The following is a 20,468-nucleotide window of genomic DNA, read 5'->3' on the forward strand; positions in this document are numbered from 1 at the left end:
CAGCATAAAGACCGAATATTTCAGAACCTCGGCAATCTATCAAACGAAATTTCGGTACTAAGACCATATGCCAATGAATGGTTCCCACCTGGTCTTCAGTCGATTAAGATTTATATCACCCTGCACACTTTAAAATGATTGTGAGCCTACCGATACATCTTATATAGAGCTGCTTATCGTTTTCCATTTAAGGTTTAAAGAGGTTTGGATAGACCACTGATGTACTATCATTTTCTCTTTTGCTCGCCAGGAAACTCATTTTTGTTTTTCTATTGTTTTTGTGTTTTTGAAATTTTTCGATGTTTTTGGATTTTCAGATTTTTGGATTTACTCCCCCTAAAATCAATAAACTAGGATAAATTTAAAAGACACAGATATTTTAAAAAAATGATTTTCCGATGTTGGTTTACTCTTGCTTGACCTTAATGCCGTTTACCAAAATTAAGTTTTATCAGAAAAGATTTAACAAATTTTGGAAAAATGAGTTGGCATGTCGGTAAGCGGTGCGGACCATGACAACATTGATGAGTTTCATATTGAAACAATCACGTGTGAGATGATATCCGAGATCAACGTGTCAGGTCAAAGAGTGCTGTTCGAGATAATAATAATTCACAAAGTAGCTTAAATATCGACAAGTATAGGAGAGATTAAGAATTTAAAGGCGTATCCTGCAACTGTTCCGTGCATTGCAAGGAATCTAAGTACTCCCCCAACTTGATATTCACCCGGTGTGAATTTCACGGTCGATTTTGCAGCTACTGAGAAATCTCTTGACAGCAATAAAATCATAAGCCTCCGGGTCCGGCTGGTCTTCCACATTTCACCAGCGAAGGTCTTTGACTTTCTCTTTCAGAAAAGGTGTGCGGATGTTCAATCCAAGCCAAGGTATCGGCACACATTTCACTTCATTCGTTCCTGAGGACCCGATCAAAAACCAGAATGACCAAATTTTTGGCACGTTCTGCATTTGGTCGAATTTTGCACCATCATTCAACCACATTTTCTTCTTCTTTTCTTTCTCTCCATCAAAGGCAACACTTTCTTCTGTCGCCTATCTTGTGCAAGGACATTCCACTATTAACGATCCTAAGACTATCAATAGTTCCTCCTGGAACATCCTGCACACTCACTCAGAGATTAGTTGGAGAGAGGGACCCAAGCCATTGTGGTCTTGGGTCTTCCATTTTCATCAATGACAATAACTTCTTGTCTTTGATGGTTTGTAAATTGTGATGGTCCCCCTGATGCATTAACCGTTTTTGGTTTCCAGTTCTGTTTTGTTTTATCAGTGTCATTCTTTAAAATTTTAACTTCATTACAGTTTGAAGTTTTTGAATTTTCTGGTTTTACAGCAACAGATTGTTTTTGAACCACATCGGTTTTAATTGCTTTTTCAATCTTTTTGACCTGTTGGCGTTTCTGCTTCTTTTCCCTTTCTTTTACAAGGCGGGGATCTTGTCTGACAGAAGCAGATCGCTTACGGTCATTGTGATCACGGGGAGCATCAACTTTTTCTTTCTGCTTATGAAGATAAGGGCAATTTCGAATTATATTCCCAATGGTTCCACACTCAAAACATGATCTTCGTTCAACATACCTCATAGAATCATGTGTTCTCTTAGCCGATGATGTTGAACTTTGTGAACTCGAGGTACTAGGCTTTGAGCTGTTTTGTTCACTTCTTTTCAAAACAGTAGCTTTCTTGACAAAATCTAAGTTAGATTTATTTTGAAACGTCTCAATTTTGTCTGTTCCCGTCGATTTCACATAGTTAACATTTTTCTTCTTCTTTTGATTCGGCTTCTTCTGGACTTGAGCCGGTGACTTTCCTTTGGGCTTGGTGCGATTTTGCTGTTTTGGCATTGCTGGTAATTTCTTGTTGCCAAATTGTTTTCGAACTTCAGCCTTTGGGATTGGAGGACACTGTGTAACTGTAACATGTGGTCCTTTCTTCCCCAAAAACTTACTTGTCGAATTTTCAAAGACTTTACTGATTAAGGATTGATTAACGTTCTTAATAGGAAAATCTTTGTCTGAGTAAATTTTATCATCACCAACCAAAGTGTACAGCAAGGTCACACTCTCCGACTCCTTCTCAGACGAGGACTCAGTTGCAACAGTCTTAGCGGGTGTGGCAGGGGGATCACATAGAATGTGATTCTCAAGAGGTATGTCCTCATTTTTGACTACCGCATCAGACTTTGCTGGAGCAGCATCATCAGATTCATCATCTGAAGAATCAGCATCCTCAACCTCAACTGGAGGATCCCGTTTCTGTTCAGCAGTTACAGATGTATCTGCTGACACATTTGAATCTGAGGATACTTCTTTCTGGTATCCGAGTCCTGCTGCAAACTCCTTCACATCAAGAGGAACAGATGGTTCGAAGAACACTCTATCCTCCTCATCAGGCATGGCATCATAATTGTGTCTGACTGGTGGTGGACATTTTTTGTATCCTATGCATGTGACATCCTTCTTCGCTTTCTGAACGTCAATGATGTGATCCAACACATAGCTAGAGCTCAAATAGCTGTCTAGCTTAAGCTGGATCGCATCACTTTCTGTTTTGACACAAGCCATTTCTTTTTGCATCATCTCAAGGCGAGATATATACAAATTAATGTCCGTTTGTTTTCTGGAAACCATTTTAGTCAATTCAGTTTTATCTTTCTTTAATGTCTCAATCATTGACTTAAATTCTTTTTCATGGTTTTCATAAAACATATTGGCTTCTGTGCATTTTGAAAGATCCACAGTCAACTTCTGATTGTGGATGAATGTCACGTCATATTTTTCTTGCAAAGCCTCGTGTTTGCTTTGCAATGCACACCACTCAGCATTCAAGGAACCATGTTTGTCTTGCAAGTCAAACAAACTAGCTTGTAAAGCATCATGTTTGGCTTGCAACTCAGACATGCTTGCCTCTAACTCAGCACATTTAGCCTGCAAGCTATCACAGTTATCACAGTTTACAGCAATGGGTTCATCGACACATACCTGACTTGAAGAACTGTCGACATTAGCCATAAAGGCTGAATGGAGAGAAGACGAAGTACAAGCAGCTTGATCCACCAGAACAGATCTTCCAACACTTAGTGCTGCAGCTTCATCCAAACGTTCATCAATATCAGCATCAACCGAGACACCAGATGTCTCACCCACATTCTCATCGCCTGACCTAGATGAATCTTCATCAACACTCCTGCTGTACCCAGAAGAGTCTTCATCTTCAGAAGATTCACCACCACTGGCGGAAGATTCTCCACCACTGGTGTTAACTACATCCTTCACAACTTGAGCAAAGCAAGCTGTACCATTAGGAGCATCACCACCAAATTGGATTGACCAGTCGCAACCTTCATCCATCTGAACTACAAGTGCCCGGTTGGCTTGATTGTTGACAGGCACTAATGTACGTTCATTATTTCTGTTCTGGTTCTGCTGGTTTCCCTGGTTTCTGAAGGGGTTCTGGTTTCCATGCTGTGCTGGCTTTGCACATTCCCTCTTGAAGTGACCCCGTTCACCACAGTTGAAGCACCTTACTGCTTGTTTATCAAACCCATACTTGGTGTCTCTCTTACTTTCCAAGCTGGTTCTGCCGGTACTTTCCAACCAATCCTTTGCTCTTCTCACAGCGCTAGCAAAGGCCCACTTGATATCCATCAAGTCCATCTCTTCTTTATCTATCTGCCGATAGTCTTCCTGTGTCAGATTAATGTTGCCAATCTGACCTTCTATCAACCCACAGTACGCGCTCACTATAGTGTTAAGTAGCTCCATGTGTTCCTTGGCTACTTCTACACTGACTTTGGAGAAGCTTGAAGTGTCGAGCTGTACTGTATTTGGCTTTGATTGTTGACCAGCAGATGATGTTCCTCCATAACATGCACGTTGTTGTTGAGCAGGGGGAGGTGGAGGTGGTTGGATTGGATTTCCATACATGTCTGTGGTGGGAGGTGGCTTAACAGGAACTTGTATTGGATTGCCAAAACAATCTGTGCTTGTGACAAACGCCGTTTGAATTGGAGCATGTGAACCAGTTCTTGCAGACGAAGAGCTGGAAGTTCCATAATACATTTCTGGATTCTGTGGTAATGGAACTCTCTTCGCCTTCAATGTTTCCTCCTGATCCTTGTTTTCCAAAAGCTGCACGAAGTCGTTAATATTTGTAGTTGTCAACGCTCCGTTATACTTAAGGATTTCCAAGAAACTATTCCATTGAGGAGGTAAGGCATCAGCAAACTTCTTTACCACCTCTGCTTGAGTTGTTGTAACTCCAAAATTGTTCAACTCAGTAAGCAGGTGATAGAAACGACTTGTCATGTCTCCCAGAGACTCCTTATCCATGCAAGCGAAGCAGTCAAATTCTTTCTTGAGTAGATCATGACGCAATTGACGTGTTGCTTCATTCCCTACTCCTCTTGTTTTCAACCCGTCCCACAACTTCTTAGTTGCCTTGAAGCTGACAAACTGGTGATAAATATCCTTGCTCAAAGCCTGGGTGAGAATGGCGTATGCTTTCTTTTCCAGATCATACGTTTTCTTTTTATCTTCAGGAAGATCAGCAAATGAAGCAGTCTCTGAAGCAGCAACCTCTATGGCTTGATCGAAATCTGTGGTGAAACGTATCCACAGTTCCGTATTTTGACCAAGAACATATGTTTTAAACCTCTCAGCCCATCCTGGATATTCATTCAAATGCATCAGCTTTGGGGGTCGATTCAAGCTTCCTGTTTCGCTTTCGCTTAATAAGATACTTTGTACACTCGGAGTTTGACCCGTTACTAATGCCCATTGATTTGATGGTAAAGCATTTGCTTGTGAAGATGTAGATACTGGAGATTCGGCCCATGATGGTGATAGACTTGTACATGTGTACTTTCCACTATCAGGAGCCGGTGTACCCCACCATGAAGGAGTGACACCAGAACTGGTATATTTACCACTATCTGGGGCAGGATTCCACCAACTCGGATTCATGATTAATGAGCAAAATAAATGCTAAGTGAAAAATCCAAAAGATCACACAGCCGAACGATCCTGTTCGAAAGATCTGAAATCACAGAAACTTGTTAACAATAAACAGACCACACTTCGAAAATCAAATCTTGTTCGAAGGATCAACAGTGCTCGAAAGATCACTGTTGTATCTCGAACAATGGTTTGGAAAGATTCACAAGCTCGAAGGATTCACTATTTGAAAGATCCTTATCTTTCGAGTATATATATCCTTATCTTTCGTATAGCTGTCTTTCGAAAGATCACACTTGTTCGAATGATCAACAGTGTTCGAAAGATCACTGTTGACTTTCGAGCACTGGCTTCGAAAGATTCAAAATCTCGAAAGATTCACACTTGAAAGATCCTGATCTTTCGAGATAAATCCCTATCTTTCGGACACTTATCTTTCGAATAGATTCCTTTATCGAAAGATATGTTTCAGACTTCGAAGGATGGATCGAAGGATGATAATCTTTCGAGCCTTCCTTGATCGAAAGATGGTCTTTCGATGTCGAAAGATATCTTTCGAGAGATACTGACACAACTGACGCTGATGTGACGGGTAGGTGAAAAGGTGATGGGTTGGTAAGTCAACTTTCGGCAAGACGGTATGTGCAGGTTGTACTTTCCCACCAACTTTGAAAAGGTTGCCCAAAAAGGATAACCTTATCCTAAAACCAGTCACCGGAATATTTACCGGAGAAATGGCCGGAAATCACCAAATCGCTTAAAAACAAGTTTTAAGTTACCCAACCCACTTATGAACACTCCCGGTAAGTTTAAAACACGTTTTCCAGTTTAAAAGTGTAGAAAAACCAACAAAAACGGGTGTTAAACCAAGTGTTCAAACACACACCAAGAACTTGAATAACCCGGTTTTAAACAAGGTAAAGAGCCAAGCTCTGATACCACTTGTAGGTCCCTTTGTCGCGGAGGATGACGAACCTCAAACCTTGTTATACTAACCCACTAGCGAGTGCGGAATCCAAGCTAGCAAGCAAACCGGGATTAAGCAAGTATAAACACAACACACAAGGGTTCACCGATTAACACAACTTGTATTAATGCAAATGAAGGTTTCGGTTACAAGCACAATGTTTACAAACCTAACTTGTAAACTCTCAAAGTGTGTGTGTGAGTTTCGGTCAGAATGCTCTCAAAGAAGTCTCTCTCTTTCAGTGTGTGCATCTCCGAACTAAACTAACACATACACTGCAAGGGTATTTATACCCAGCTCATGATGTCTGGTCCGAAGGATCTGATAGATGGTCCGAAGGATCATCTATCGATGACAATGTAATCGAAGGATCAGCATGGACCTCGAAAGATCACCTTTCGAGGTCTATCATTCGAACCATATCTTTCGATGAGGTCGAAGGATCCACAACATCCTTCGACCTCTTATCCTTCAACAGAACATCTTTCAACATTAATCAAAATGTTGTCCAAGTCAAACCGGAGGATGGTTGACTTGGTCAACTTACAACACTAATCAGGACATCGTTTACATACAGACCGAATACAGACAAAGTACAGACACAAGTGCACCAACAATAATAATCAAAACACACATCAATTCTCGTGGGTTACATTTTCATCCTGGATGCTTTATAAACTGTCCTAGAAAGTGAACTCGCTTTAAGCAAGAGTGTGTGAGCCCCATGTTTTTATACACGGTGGGTGTGAGGAATCATGATCCATCATTGAAGCAACAATCTGGAGAGCTTTAGAAGTTGTGTAGCTTAAATTATTTAGATTCATTTTTTATTCCAACTGCAAGCTTACAAGAACTATCCAGTGATGAATGGAGGTGATAGTGTTGGTGCACTTGTGTCTGTACTTTGTCTGTATTCGGTCACATTATAAACCATGTCCTTGTTAGTAATGTAAGTTTGACCAAGTCAACTGTCCTCCTAGTTTGACTTGGCCAAACAGTTAGAAATATGGTTGTCTTTTGTCTGGCTCGAAGGATGCTCATCGAAGGATAATGTTGATCCTTCGATGAACTCGAAAGATGAACCTTCGATGGATGATTCGATAGATCATCCTTCGAGGTTAATGCAGATCCTTCGAAGACTTTGTAATCGATAGATGATCCTTCGATCATCTATCAGATCCTTCGGACAAGACAACCTGGGCTGGGTATATATACCCATGCAGTGTATGTTGAGAGATAGATGCACACATAGAGAGATAGAAAGTTGAGAGCATTCTGTCCGAAACACACACACACCTTGAGAGTTTGCAAAACTGATTTGTAAACATTGTGCTTGCTACCGGAACCTTCATTCGTATTAATACAAGGGGTGTTAATCGGTGAACCTTTGTGTGTTTGTGTTTATACTTGTCTCAACTCGGTTGCACTCTAGCTTGGATTCCGCACTCGCTAGTGTGTTGATATAACAAGGTTAAGGTTGAACCTCATCCTCCGCGAGGGACCTACAAGTGCCGTGGCTCTTTACCTTGTTTAAAACCGGGTTTGTTCAAGTTCTTGGTGTGTTTGGACACTTGGTTTAGCACCCGTTTTTGGTGGTTTTCTTGCATTTTTAAACTGAAAAACGCGTTCTAAACCTTTCGGGAGTGTTCAAGGTTGGGTTGGGTAACTTAAAAACCTGTTTTTAAGTAACTTGGTGTTTACCGGCCTTATCTCCGGTGTGTTCCGGTGACCAGACCTTCTGGATAAGGTTTGCCATTTTGGGCATATTTTATTTGAAAGTCAAGAAGTTGGTGAAAAGTCGTGTGCAGAACATCCCTTCTGCCGAAAGTTGGTACACCAACCAATCACCTTTCCCACCTTTTTGTCAGTTGTGTCAGTGTGATCGAAGGATATCCTTCGAAGTCGAAAGACCATCTTTCGATCAAGGAAGGCTCGATAGATAATCATCTTTCGACCCATCCTTCGAAGTCAGAGATCTATCCTTCGATCCAGGGAATCTTTTCGAAAGATAGTTATTCGAAAGATAAGGATCTTTCAAATTGTGAATCTTTCGAAATAATTGCTCGAAAGATAAGGATCTTTCAAACCGTGAATCTTTCGAGATAACTGCTCGAAAGATAAGGATCTGTCAATTGTGAATCTTTCGAAGTCTTTGCTCGAAACTCAACAGTGATCTTTCGAACACTGTTGATCCTTCGAACAAATCTTGATCTTTCGAACAAGGTTGTATCTTTCAATTCTTGTCTGTTTGAATTTAACAGTTTGTGTTTGTGTAGATCTTCAATTAGTATTTCACCAAGATGAGTTGTACAAGTCCTTGGGATTGGAGTTTGGACTCACAATCTAGTCAAGAACTAACTTCTGCTGCAGCTTGGGCAAAAAGTATGTTTCCACCGCCATCAATCAGTCCAAGTCAATGGGCTTTGGTATCCAATCAGAGTCAAAGCATTCAAAATCTTTTGATTAGTGAAAGCGAAACGGGAAGCAACAATCGTCCACCGAAGTTGAACCACATGAACGACTTTCCATCATGGAAAAACCGCTTTCACACGTATGTTCAAGGGCAAAGCACCGATCTTTGGACATGTTTCATCAATGCATTCAATGCCAATCTTGAAGTTGCAGCGTCCACTTCAGAAGGTTATGCTAACATGCTCGAAAATGACAAGAAGGCTTATGAATTGGAGAAAAAGGCCTTTGCTACACTTACACAAGCACTCAACAAAGATATCTATCATCAGTTCTCCTACTGCAAGACCACGAAAACATTGTGGGATGCCTTAGTTGCTAGAGGAGAAGGCAATGCAGCTACTCGAAAGTCTCGTCATGATTTGTTGAAGAAAGAGTTTGAATCGTTTCAATTTTTGGAAAACGAAACTCTAAATGATATGACAACACGGTTCTATCATCTGATTAGTGAAATGTGTGCTTATGGGGTTGTATCTACTCAACAAGACATGGTGAATAGGTTTGCTGACGCTTTACCTCCAAAATGGAGTTCCTTTATTGAGTTGTTGAAGCACACTGGAACTCTAGACACGGTTAACATCTATGAGTTCATTCAGAAGCTGGAACATAAAAATGATGAAGATATCAGGAAAGCAAAGCGTGCTCCCGCTCCTCAGAATACAGAAATGTACCTTCCAGGCTTCGATGCTTTGGCAAGATCCGCTGCAGCTCAGCAACCTAAACTGCAAACTGCATTTGTGTCCAACACAAGTTCTCTTCCGTTTCCTCAATCAACTGCTGCTCTGGCTTTTGATCCGAGGTCTTACATTCCTGTCCCAACACAGCTACAAGTCCAACCTCCACAACAACAACAGCAGGCTCACTATACAAGCAATCCTCAACCTCAAAACCCTAACACAATCCGAGTCGATAATTCAAACCATTCACACCTCAGCATTGAAGTTGCTAAGGAGCACATGGAAATTATCAATACAATGGTCAGTGCTTACTGTGGTTTGGTAGCATGTCAGCTTGGAAACATCAACATGACCAATGAAGATTATCAACAGATCGACAAGGAAGAAATGGAGTTGATGGATATTAAGTGGGTTTTTGCAAGTGTAGTTAGAAGGGCCAAAGACTTCATGGCTCGTACTGGTAGAACTTCGTTGGAAGGAAAGAAAGATACGAAGTATGGGTTTGATATCAACGCTGTTACATGCTTTAATTGTGGTAATAAAGGGCACTTCAAACGTGAGTGCACTCGACCAACAAAACAAGGCAATCACAACCCTTTCAGAAACCAGACGAGTACTACAAATGTGAATGCCCAACAAGAAAATTGTGAAAGGAGGATGGTGGCAGTTAATAACAATCAGGGCCAGCCTGGAACTTCAAATCCCAATCGGGCTTTGGCTGTTCAAGCTGATGAGGGATGTGACTGGTCAGTGCAGTTTGGTGAAGATGATCAGAGAAGTGGAACAGCTTGTTATGCAAAGATCATCGAGCATGTTCATAAAGAAGAGTCCTCTGGAAGTGATGATAGTTCTGGTTATTCTGGAAGTTCTGATGAAGAAGGCTCTGTTTCTGGGGATAATCAATCAGAGTCTGATGTGAAGGAGGAAGGAGGTGATGATATTCAAGATCTACTGAATGAAGCTGATGAACTTAAATGTCAGAAATCAATTCTGATTAGGAAGGCGGCTACTGCATCAAAGGAAATGGAGAATTTATTTTCTGAAGATGGAGCTTCTTCTTTTCAAACTGCCTTTATGGCAAATGGTTCAGCCTCTTCTAATCAGGTAAATTCTGAACCTCCTGCTCCTAGTGTTTGTAAATCGTGTGCTGATATGAAGCTTGAATCAGAAAAGCTTCATAGTCATAATCAGAATTTGGTTATTGAACTGTCGAAATGCAAAGAGGCGAACATGGCTTTAACTCGGAATGAAAAAGAATTTAAATCTGTAATAGAAACATTAAAGAAAAATGTGTCCGAGGTTAACAAAGTAGTTTACCACAAGCAAGTAAGTATAAATGAATACATTAACATTGTGGAAGAAACTAAGAAGCAATTAGCCATTGCCCAATACGAGCATGATGCGATCAAACAAAAATTGGAAAGTTATTCTAACTCCCAATTTGTGCTTGATCACATCATCGATGTTCAACAACCGAAGGGAAATCAGAAAGGCATAGGGTATAAGAAATGTCCGCCCCCCTTGATGAACAATTATACCAAGATGCCTGATGAGGAGGAAATGCCTCGGTATGAACCCAGTGTGCCTCTTGATGTTGAGGAATTTGCTACTGGCCTAGGGTTCAAACCGGACAATTCTTCAAACACATCCTCTAAGGAACAAGAAACTTCATCATCCATGAAGCAAAGTCCTCCAATTATCGAGGACTATGAGACATCGGATGATGAATCAGAAGTGGATGTAAGTGATCAGAATAAATCTCTTAACAAGATGAAAGGAGTAGTTATTCCACGAGAGAATCACATTCTTTGTGATCCTGATACTCCTGATGTCCCATCTGTTCAGAAACAAGTGATTGATTCTGTCAAAGTTGAGAAGACATGTGTGTCTACTGTTAAAAGCAGTAATGTGTTGTATACATTGGTTGGAGATAATAAAATCTACTCAGATCACGTTTTTCCAATTAAAAATGTAAATCAATCCTTGATTGATAAAGTCTTTGAAGACAACACAAACAAATTTTTGGGAAAAACACTTCCGGGAATTGTTGTAACACAATGTGATCCAATTCCTAAGGCTGAGATTAGAAAACAGTTTGGTAATCAAAAATCTTCAACCACTCAACAACCTAGTGCCTCTAATGGTAAACAACCAGTCAAACGAGCTCAAAAACATAAAGTCTCTCAGATGAAGTCTGAAACAAAAGGAGCTCGATTTCAAAAGAAAGCAAAAGATGTCAAGTTCGTGTCATCCAAGGGTACTGATAAGATTGAAACTTTTGAGAACAAATCTAACACTGATTTTGTAAAACAAGTCACAATCTTAAAACGTAACAGTGATAACAATTACACTCAACGCACAAATGGGTGTGATGAAAAGGCTAGTACCTCGGGTTCCACGAGCTCGACATCTTGTGGTCAATCAAGTTCTCCTAAGTTTGTTGAAAGGAGAACATGTTTTAAATGTGGAGAAATTGGGCACATCATCAAAAACTGCCAAAATGCTCCAAAGAATAAATTTGTTGAGAAAGCTCCACCTGAAACAGTTCATCCTCAACGTCGGTCAGTTTCACCTAAACAAGATAAACGAACTGTAAAAGAACAAGAAACTAAACAACGACGTAAGAACATGAAAACTGTTGAAAAAGCTTTAAAATCTGAAGTTAAAACAGTTCAAAGGGAACCAAGTGTGTCACAATCTGTAAAACCAGAATCTTCAAAAACTGGTAGGCAAAAACGAACTTGGTTACCTAAGGCGGATGACAATTCAGGGGGAGCAGTTGTTCTTGAAAATCATCAAGAGATTGATATCACGTTTCGTGATGCTCAGGGACGACCCAAGACCACTAAGGCTTGGGTCCTCATTCTCAACTGATGTTTTTAAATGACATGTGCAGGATGTTCTAGGAGGAACTATTAACAGTCACTGGATTGTTGATAGTGGAGCATCCAGGCACATGACTGGCGACTTACGGCTCCTATACGACGTGAGAAACATTAGAGGAGGGTATGTTGCATTTGCGGGAGACAAAGGCGGATTCATCACTGGAGAGGGAAGTATCTCCAATGGCATCGTGTGCTTTGATAAGATCAATTATGTTAAGCAAATTGATCATAATCTTCTCAGTGTGTCGCAAATCTGCGATAAAAAATTCACCGTGCATTTTGATGATGCCGGCTGCTATGTGCTGAAACCTGGATTCAAAATTCCACAAGAATGGATTCTCTTATCGGCTCCGAGAGTTAATGATCTTTATATTCTCGACATGAGCCAAGCCATTACAACATCTGCACAAGTCACTTGCTTTGTCTCAAAAGCCACGGAAAAGGAGTCTATATCTTGGCACAGAAGAATGGGACACATTCACTTGAGAAAGATGAACCATTTGGTGAAAAATAATCTTGTGAATGGTGTGCCTGTGAGAAGTTTTCATTTACAAGATATCTGTGTCTCGTGCCAAAAAGGGAAGCAAACAAAGAAGTCTCACCCTTTGAAGAAAATCAACACTGTCAGCATGCCTCTCGAACGTCTTCATATGGATCTTTTTGGACCTATGAAGCACAAGACAACATTCGGAGATGCTTATTGTCTAGCTGTTACTGATGATTATTCTAGATTTTCTTGGGCATCCTTCATGGCACACAAAAGTCAAACTCCTGGCATCCTCAAGGATCTTCTTACAATGTTGGAGAATCTCTATTCGTTGAAAGTGAAGAGGATCCGAAGCGACAATGGAACCGAATTCAAGAATCAAGTTATGGATGAGTTTTGTACTTCTAAAGGCATTCTTCATGAGTACAGTTCTCGTTATACTCCACAACAAAATGGTGTCGCAGAGAGGAAGAATCGGACGATTATTGAAACTGCAAGAACAATGTTAGTAGAGTCGGAACTCCCTATTCAATTCTGGGGGGAGGCTGTATCGGCTGCATGCTACACGTTAAACAGAGTTCTTACAGTAAAGAGACATGGCAAGACTTGCTTCGAACTCCTTCAGAAAAGGAAACCGGATCTTTCCTACCTAGAACCGTTTGGTGCTCCATGTACTATGATTGAGCCGGATGGAAAGTTTGGAGCAAAAGCTATCGAGGGTTTCTTCCTTGGATATGCTACTCCGAATTTTCGTGTTTGGAATCTGGCTACCAAAAAGATTGAGCTTTGGAGCGAAGTGAGGGTTCAAAGGTACACGAGTCCTGTTAGGGCTCCGGGTGATCCGTGGATGTTCGACTATGATGGGCTATTTGACTCCTTCAATCTGCCAACCTTTGACGAAGAATCAGCAGCGGCTAGGATGTTGTTGGAAAGTGACAACGCTGCTGTCTCGCCTTTGGTTAGACCTATTGTTGTTGACCCTCAAGCTTCTTCGTCTGTCAACAATATGGTTCAAAATGAGGTTTATGAAGATGCTTCTGATTATAATGATTCTTCTGAAGATGATGAATATCATGATGCAGCTGAAGGATCTTCGGCTCCAGCTGCTCCTGTTCAAGGTGCCTCTGGTGATACACCTCATATGCAGAATGTAGACACTGCTGAAGGGAATGCATCCACCTCTACCCACATTCCTGGTGTGGAGTTGGTTGTTGATCTTAATCTTACCAATTTGGGTATCAATGCACGTGTGCCAGAAAATCCTGAAATGAGGATTCATGATACCCACCCCCAGCAGAATATTATAGGAGATGTCCATCGCGGTGTGCAGACGCGTAATCAGCTAAGAAACAACCGGAATGCTGGTTTGTATTCAGCTATAAGAGAATCTGGTCAACAAAATGACTGGTCCTTCGCGTGTTACGTGTCACAAGAAGAACCAAAATCGTGGAAAGAAGCGTTGAAAGATAGTGCTTGGGTTGAAGCCATGCAGGAAGAATTGCAGCAATTTCAAAAGCTTGGTGTTTAGAAGCTTGTTGAAAGACCTGAGAATTACAAGAAAATTGGCACTCGATGGGTTTTCAAATGCAAGAAAGACGACCGTGGAGTGGTTATTCAGAACAAAGCACGTTTAGTCGTTCAAGGTTTTCGTCAGATAGAAGGGATCGACTACAACGAAGTCTATGCACCAGTTGCACGTCTGGAAGCTATTCGGATCTTTCTGGCTTATGCCTCATTCAAAGGATTCAAGGTTTACCAGATGGACGTCAAAAGTGCATTTTTACATGGTGTGGTTGAAGAAGAGGTGTATGTCGAACAGCCCCAGGTTTTGAAGATCCTATCCATCCCGATCGGGTTTGGTTGCTCAACAAAGCTCTCTATGGTCTACATCAAGCACCACGAGCTTGGTATGCAACCTTATCCACCTATCTGCTGGAGAACGGTTTTCGAAGAGGTCTTATCGATTGTACTCTCTTCATCAAAGAACAAGATGGAGATCTTCTTCTGGTACAGGTATATGTTGATGACATTATTTTTGGTTCTACTATTGATGTTTTGTGTAGGAATTTCGAGCGCATTATGCAGGATAAATTCGAGATGAGTGCTATGGGGGAGATGACCTTCTTCTTGGGCCTACAAGTACAACAAACTGAGTCTGGGATTTTCATCCATCAGACTAAATATGTTGGTGACATCTTGAGCCGGTTCCAGATGTCTGATGCAACGCCCATTGGTACCCCACTACCACAAAATCACGGAATTACTCTAGACTTGAAGGGTGAAGCTGTTAGCCCCTCATACTACCGCGCAATGATCGGATCTCTTATGTACCTCACAGCATCAAGGCCAGACATAATGTACCCAACGTGCCTGCTTGCCAGATATCAAGTCAACTCGAAGGCCTCACATCTTGCAGCTGTAAAAAGGATTTTTCGTTATTTGAAGGGTTACCCTGACACCGGTCTATGGTACCCTAGGGATAATAACTTTGACTTGATCGCATTCAGTGATTCTGATCATGGCGGATGCAAAATCGACGGCAAATCCACAACGGCTGGATGTCAGTTTTTAGGAAATCGCCTAGTCACATGGCAGTGCAAGAAGCAGACTTGTGTAGCTACTTCCACATGCGAAGCTGAATACATTGCTGCCTCAAGTTGTTGCTCCCAAATTCTGTGGATCCAACAACAATTGCGGGACTACGGTTTTGAATTCCTAACTACTCCTATTTACGTTGATAATTCTGCTGCATTACAGATCACCAGAAATCCTGTGCAGCACTCAAAGACCAAACACATCGAAATCAAATATCACTTCATACGTGATTGCTTTGAGAAAAGGCTAATCGATGTTGTTAAGGTCCACACCGATGACCAACGTGCCGACCTTTTTACCAAAGCATTTAACAAATCAAGATTTGACTTTTTATTATTGGTAAACGGCATTAAGGTCAAGCAAGAGTAAACCAACATTGGAAAATCATTTTTGTAAATACCTTTGTGTTTTAAATTTGTCTTAGTTTATTGATTTTAGGGGGAGTAAATCCAAAAATCGGAAAATCCAAAAACATCGAAAAATTTCAAAAACACAAAAACAATAGAAAAACAAAAATGAGTTTCCTGGCGACCAAAAGAGAAAATGATAGTACATCAGTGGTCTATCCAAACCTCTTTAAACCTTAAATGAAAAACGATAAGCAGCTCTATATAAGATGTATCGGTAGGCTCACAATCATTTTAAAGTGTGCAGGGTGATATAAACTTAAATCGACTGAAGACCAGGTGGGAACCATTCATTGGCATATGGTCTTAGTACCGAAATTTCGTTTGATAGATTGCCGAGGTTCTGAGATATTCGGTCTTTTTGCTGCTTATCATCTGGGTATCATGGTTGTATCTTTTACCGAAAAATAACGGGGACGCAAGTCTAGATCTTCCATGATACTATACATACGTGTACATATTACATATTGCATCCGACCTCAATAAGTGATAAACAATCACATGTCCAAACAAATAAGTGATAAAATATCACATTTATCCGGGAGTCAAGTTCGTCTCTCTGCTGTACGAAAGTACTAACCTGTTCACGAACTTGCTCCTGTGCCCTCATGCATATGAAAATCAAGTTCCTCATCAATAAGTGATTATATCACATAGGGCTTGTTTTCAAATCAAAATAAGTGAGTATCTCACAGCTTATACGGTCAAACAGATGATAATCAGTATACTCACCGGTAAGATGAATTCTCGTGCATACCTTGATACGGGAATGTGTCGTGATGTGGATGAACACCGGTCGGTAAGTATAAATCATACCTTAACATATCCCCTCGCCATGATTACATCTGATAAGTTGAGCTTAAGTGGACAACAATACCGATAATTGTTATAGGATGCTTACTTTAATGTTAACTAACTGAACAACAAGAGTGTTTTGACATGACCGTACACTGATATGATTCTCTTACCCTCGAAACTCGCAAAAAGAATGTCTGTATATATTTATTTACTGCTTAACTTTTATTGTCTTATTTTAAACAGTTTCGTCGTTTGGTGCATATCAGCACGACATTAGCGGTGATGTCGTTTGATAACACTCAAAGGATATTAAAATTGTTGTCTTTTAATTTATTCAAAAATACCAAAAAGATTTTAGGTGAGTTTTAATATAAACTTTGTAAAAGCCAAAAAGATTTTATTTCTGCTTTATTTTCGATCGTACGATGTTGGAGCTCGAGTCTTCGTTACCTGAAACCTGAACGAAAATCGAATTGACTAAATCTTCATAAACGGTCGAAATTTGCAAGTTTTGAAAGTTAAATCTAAAATTGAGAAATTTCTTAAACTTTCAAATTGTCGGACGGTGTTTGATAGCGACATGGTCATTCGTGTGTCATTTGTTTATGCTAACTATTCCAAGCAGTTGTTCTCATTACGCGTTTAGATTTCTTGCATGTGCAGATTCTAAAGGCTAGGAGAACATGGTCGATGACAAGCTTTGGAATGAAGACACGACGTGAAGGCACTCAAAAGATGAAGATGATCGAGTTGCCGCGGACCATCATCAACACCACAAGGATCTTAAGCTTTGAAGATCAAGTCATTCACGAGCATAACTCTAGGGGGAGCTTATGTTAAGGGGGAGTTTGTCAACACACTTCCTACATGATACGGGTAGTTTGTTGATACACTTTCTGCTTTCAAGACGTGAAGACCTTGAAGATCCTCCGACATTGAAGACTTGAAAGGACATCAGAGTCTTGAAGACATGAAGATCAACGATGATCAAGATCGAGACAAATCTGCACACATCGAAGATCGAGACAAAGCTACAGCCAAGGGAGAGTTTGTTGGTGCACTTGTGTCTGTACTTTGTTTGTATTCGGTCACATTATAAACGATGTCCTTGTTAGTCATGTAAGTTTGACCAAGTCAACTGTCCTCCTAGTTTGACTTGGCCAAACAGTTAGAAATATGGTTGTCTTTTGTCTGGCTCGAAGGATGCTCATTGAAGGATAATGTTGATCCTTCGATGAACTCGAAAGATGAACCTTCGATGGATGATTCGATAGATCATCCTTCGAGGTTAATGCAGATCCTTCGAAGACTTTGTAATCGATAGATGATCCTTCGATCATCTATCAGATCCTTCGGACAAGACAACCTGGGCTGGGTATATATACCCATGCAGTGTATGTTGAGAGATAGATGCACACATAGAGAGATAGAAAGTTGAGAGCATTCTGTCCGAAACACACACACACCTTGAGAGTTTGCAAAACTGATTTGTAAACATTGTGCTTGTAACCGGAACCTTCATTCGTATTAATACAAGTGGTGTTAATCGGTGAACCTTTGTGTGTTTGTGTTTATACTTGTCTCAACTCGGTTGCACTCTAGCTTGGATTCCGCACTCGCTAGTGTGTTGATATAACAAGGTTAAGGTTGAACCTCATCCTCCGCGAGGGACCTACAGATAGCGCTTTTATGATCCCATTCAAGAGTTGGGCACAAGCAAAGATGATTACTTTACAAAAGTTTTTTGATTCATTCAGATACATATTTGTGTTTTTAATTTCATATCATGTTTAAGTCTATAATTTTGCTTTGCTCATAATTAAGTTTTTGTCTAGATTGGTCAGATTGACTGATTGTTGAGAAGACAGAAGTAGTGTCATTTGTTTGAAGAGACATGGTAAGACTTGTTTCGAACTTCTACAGAAAAGGAAACCGGATCTATCTTTTCTAGAACCTTTTGGCGGTCCATGCACTATGATTGAGCCGGATGGAAAGTTTGGCGCTAAAGCTATCGAGGGTTTCTTCCTTGGATATGCTACTCCTAATTTTCGCGTATGGAATCTGGCTACCAAAAAGATTGAGCTATGGAGTGATGTAAGGGTTCAAAGGTATACTAGTTCCTTGGTGATCCTTGGATGTTCGACTACGCTGGGCTATTCGACTCCTTTAATCTGCCAACCTTTGACGAAGATTCTGCAGCGGCTAGAATGTTATTTGATAGTGACAACGCTGCTAGCTCGCCATTGGTTAGACCCATTATTGTTAACCCCCAAGGTTCTAATTCGGTTAACAACACGGTTCAAAATGAGGTATTTGAAGATGCTACTGAGTACAATGAGTCATCGGAAGATGATGAATATCTTGATGCTACTGAAGGCACTTCAGCTCTAGTTGCTCCTACTCAGGGCACCTCTGTTGAAACTCCTCATGTGTAGGATGTTGATACTGCTGAAGGGAATGCATCCACTTCTACACATATTCCAGGTGTGGAGTTGGTTGTTGATCTTAATATTAACAATTTGGGTATTAATGCTCGTGTTCCTGAAAATCCTGAAATGAGGATTCATGATACCCATCCACAGCAGAATATCATAGGAGATGTCCAACGCGGGGTGCAGACGCGTAATCAGTTGAGAAACAACCAGAATGCTGGTTTGTATTCAGCCATTAGAGAATTTGGTCTTCAATATGATTAGTCCTTCGCGTGTTACATTTCAGAAGAAGAACCGAAATCTTGGAAAGAAGCCTTAAAGGATAATTCTTGAGTTGAAGCAATGCAAGAGGAACTACAACAGTTCCAGAACTGGGTGTTTGGAGACTTGTTGAAAAACCCGACAACTACAAGAAAATTGGCACCAGTTGGGTTTAAAGTGTAAAAAGGATGATCGTGGAGTGGTCAATCGCAACAAGGCGAGATTGGTTATTCAGGGATTTCGTCAAATTAAAGGCATTGATTATAATGAGGTTTATGCACCAGTTGCTCGTCGTCCGGAGGCTATTCGGATCTTTCTAGCTTATGCTTCTTTTAAAGGATTCAAAGTCTACTAGATGGACGTCAAAAGCGCATTCTTGCATGGTATTGTTGAAGAAGAGGTGTATCTCGAACAACCTCCAGGTTTCGAAGATCCTATCCATCCCGATCGGGTTTGGTTGCTCAACAAAGCTCTCTACGGGTTACATCAACCACCGAGGGCTTGGTACACAACTTTCTCTACTTATCTGCTTTTGACGGGGTCTTATCGACTGTACTCTTTTCATCAAGGAACAGGATGGTGATTTGTTGTTGGTACAGGTATACGTTGATGATATCATTTTTGGTTCTACTATGGATACTTTGTGCAGGCAATTTGAACGTGTTATGCAGGAGAAGTTCGAAATGAGCGCAATGGGAGAGATGAATTTCTTTTTGCGCCTACAAGTACAACAAACTGAGTCTGGGATATTCATCCATCAGACTAAATATGTTGGTGACATCTTGAGCCGAAGATGTCTGAAGCAACGCCCATTGGTACCCCACTTCCGACTAATCACGGGATTACTCTGGACTTGAAGGGTGAAAGTGTCAACTCTTCTTATTATCGCGCTATGACCGGATCACTCATGTATCTCATAGCATCGAGGCCTAACATCATGTATCCAACGTGCCTGCTTGCAAGATATCAAGCTAACCCTAAAGCATCTCATCTTGGAGCTGTTAAGAGGATTTTCCGCTATCTGAAGGGATGCCCGGACACCGGTCTCTGGTACCCTAAGGATGATAGTCTTGACTTGGTTGCTTTTAGTGATTCAGATTTCGGCGGATGCAAAATAGATGGCAAATCCACAACGGCTGGATGTCAATTCTTGGGAAGTCGCTTAGTCACGTGGCAGTGCAAGGAGCAAACTTGTGTCGCTACATCAACTTGTGAAGCTGAATACATTGCTGCCGCAAGTTGTTGCTCTCAAGTTCTATGGATTCAGCAACAAATGCGCGACTAGAGTTTTGAATTCCTATCTACCTCTATTTTTGTTGATAATAATGCTGCTTTATCTATCATTAGAAATCCTCTCCAACACTCCAAAACCAAACACATCGAAATTAAGTATCACTTCATACGTGATTGTTTTGTTTTGACAAAAGATTAATCGATGCTGTTAAAATCCATACCGATGAACAGCGTGCTGACCTGTTTACAAAAGCTTTTGACAAATCTGGTTTTGACTATC

At 40.8% G+C, this 20,468-nt stretch overlaps 1 protein-coding gene across 1 annotated transcript; it reads left to right on the plus strand.

The window, feature by feature from the left end:
• The first annotated feature begins 19,748 nt into the window (after nucleotides 1-19,748).
• LOC110919511 (uncharacterized mitochondrial protein AtMg00810-like) lies at nucleotides 19,749-20,240 on the plus strand. The gene has a single exon (XM_022163777.1). It carries the CDS (start codon nucleotides 19,749-19,751, stop codon nucleotides 20,238-20,240), a length of 492 nt encoding a protein of 163 aa, XP_022019469.1.
• Nucleotides 20,241-20,468: the final 228 nt, after the last annotated feature.

The sequence above is a fragment of the Helianthus annuus genome, chromosome 16 (assembly GCF_002127325.2).
Source record: "Helianthus annuus cultivar XRQ/B chromosome 16, HanXRQr2.0-SUNRISE, whole genome shotgun sequence".
Classification (NCBI taxonomy): Eukaryota; Viridiplantae; Streptophyta; class Magnoliopsida; order Asterales; family Asteraceae; genus Helianthus; species Helianthus annuus.

Bases quoted from the DNA above. Each gene is read 5' to 3' on its own strand.
- LOC110919511 (XM_022163777.1), top strand. From the start codon at position 19,749: ATGTCTGAAGCAACGCCCATTGGTACCCCACTTCCGACTAATCACGGG.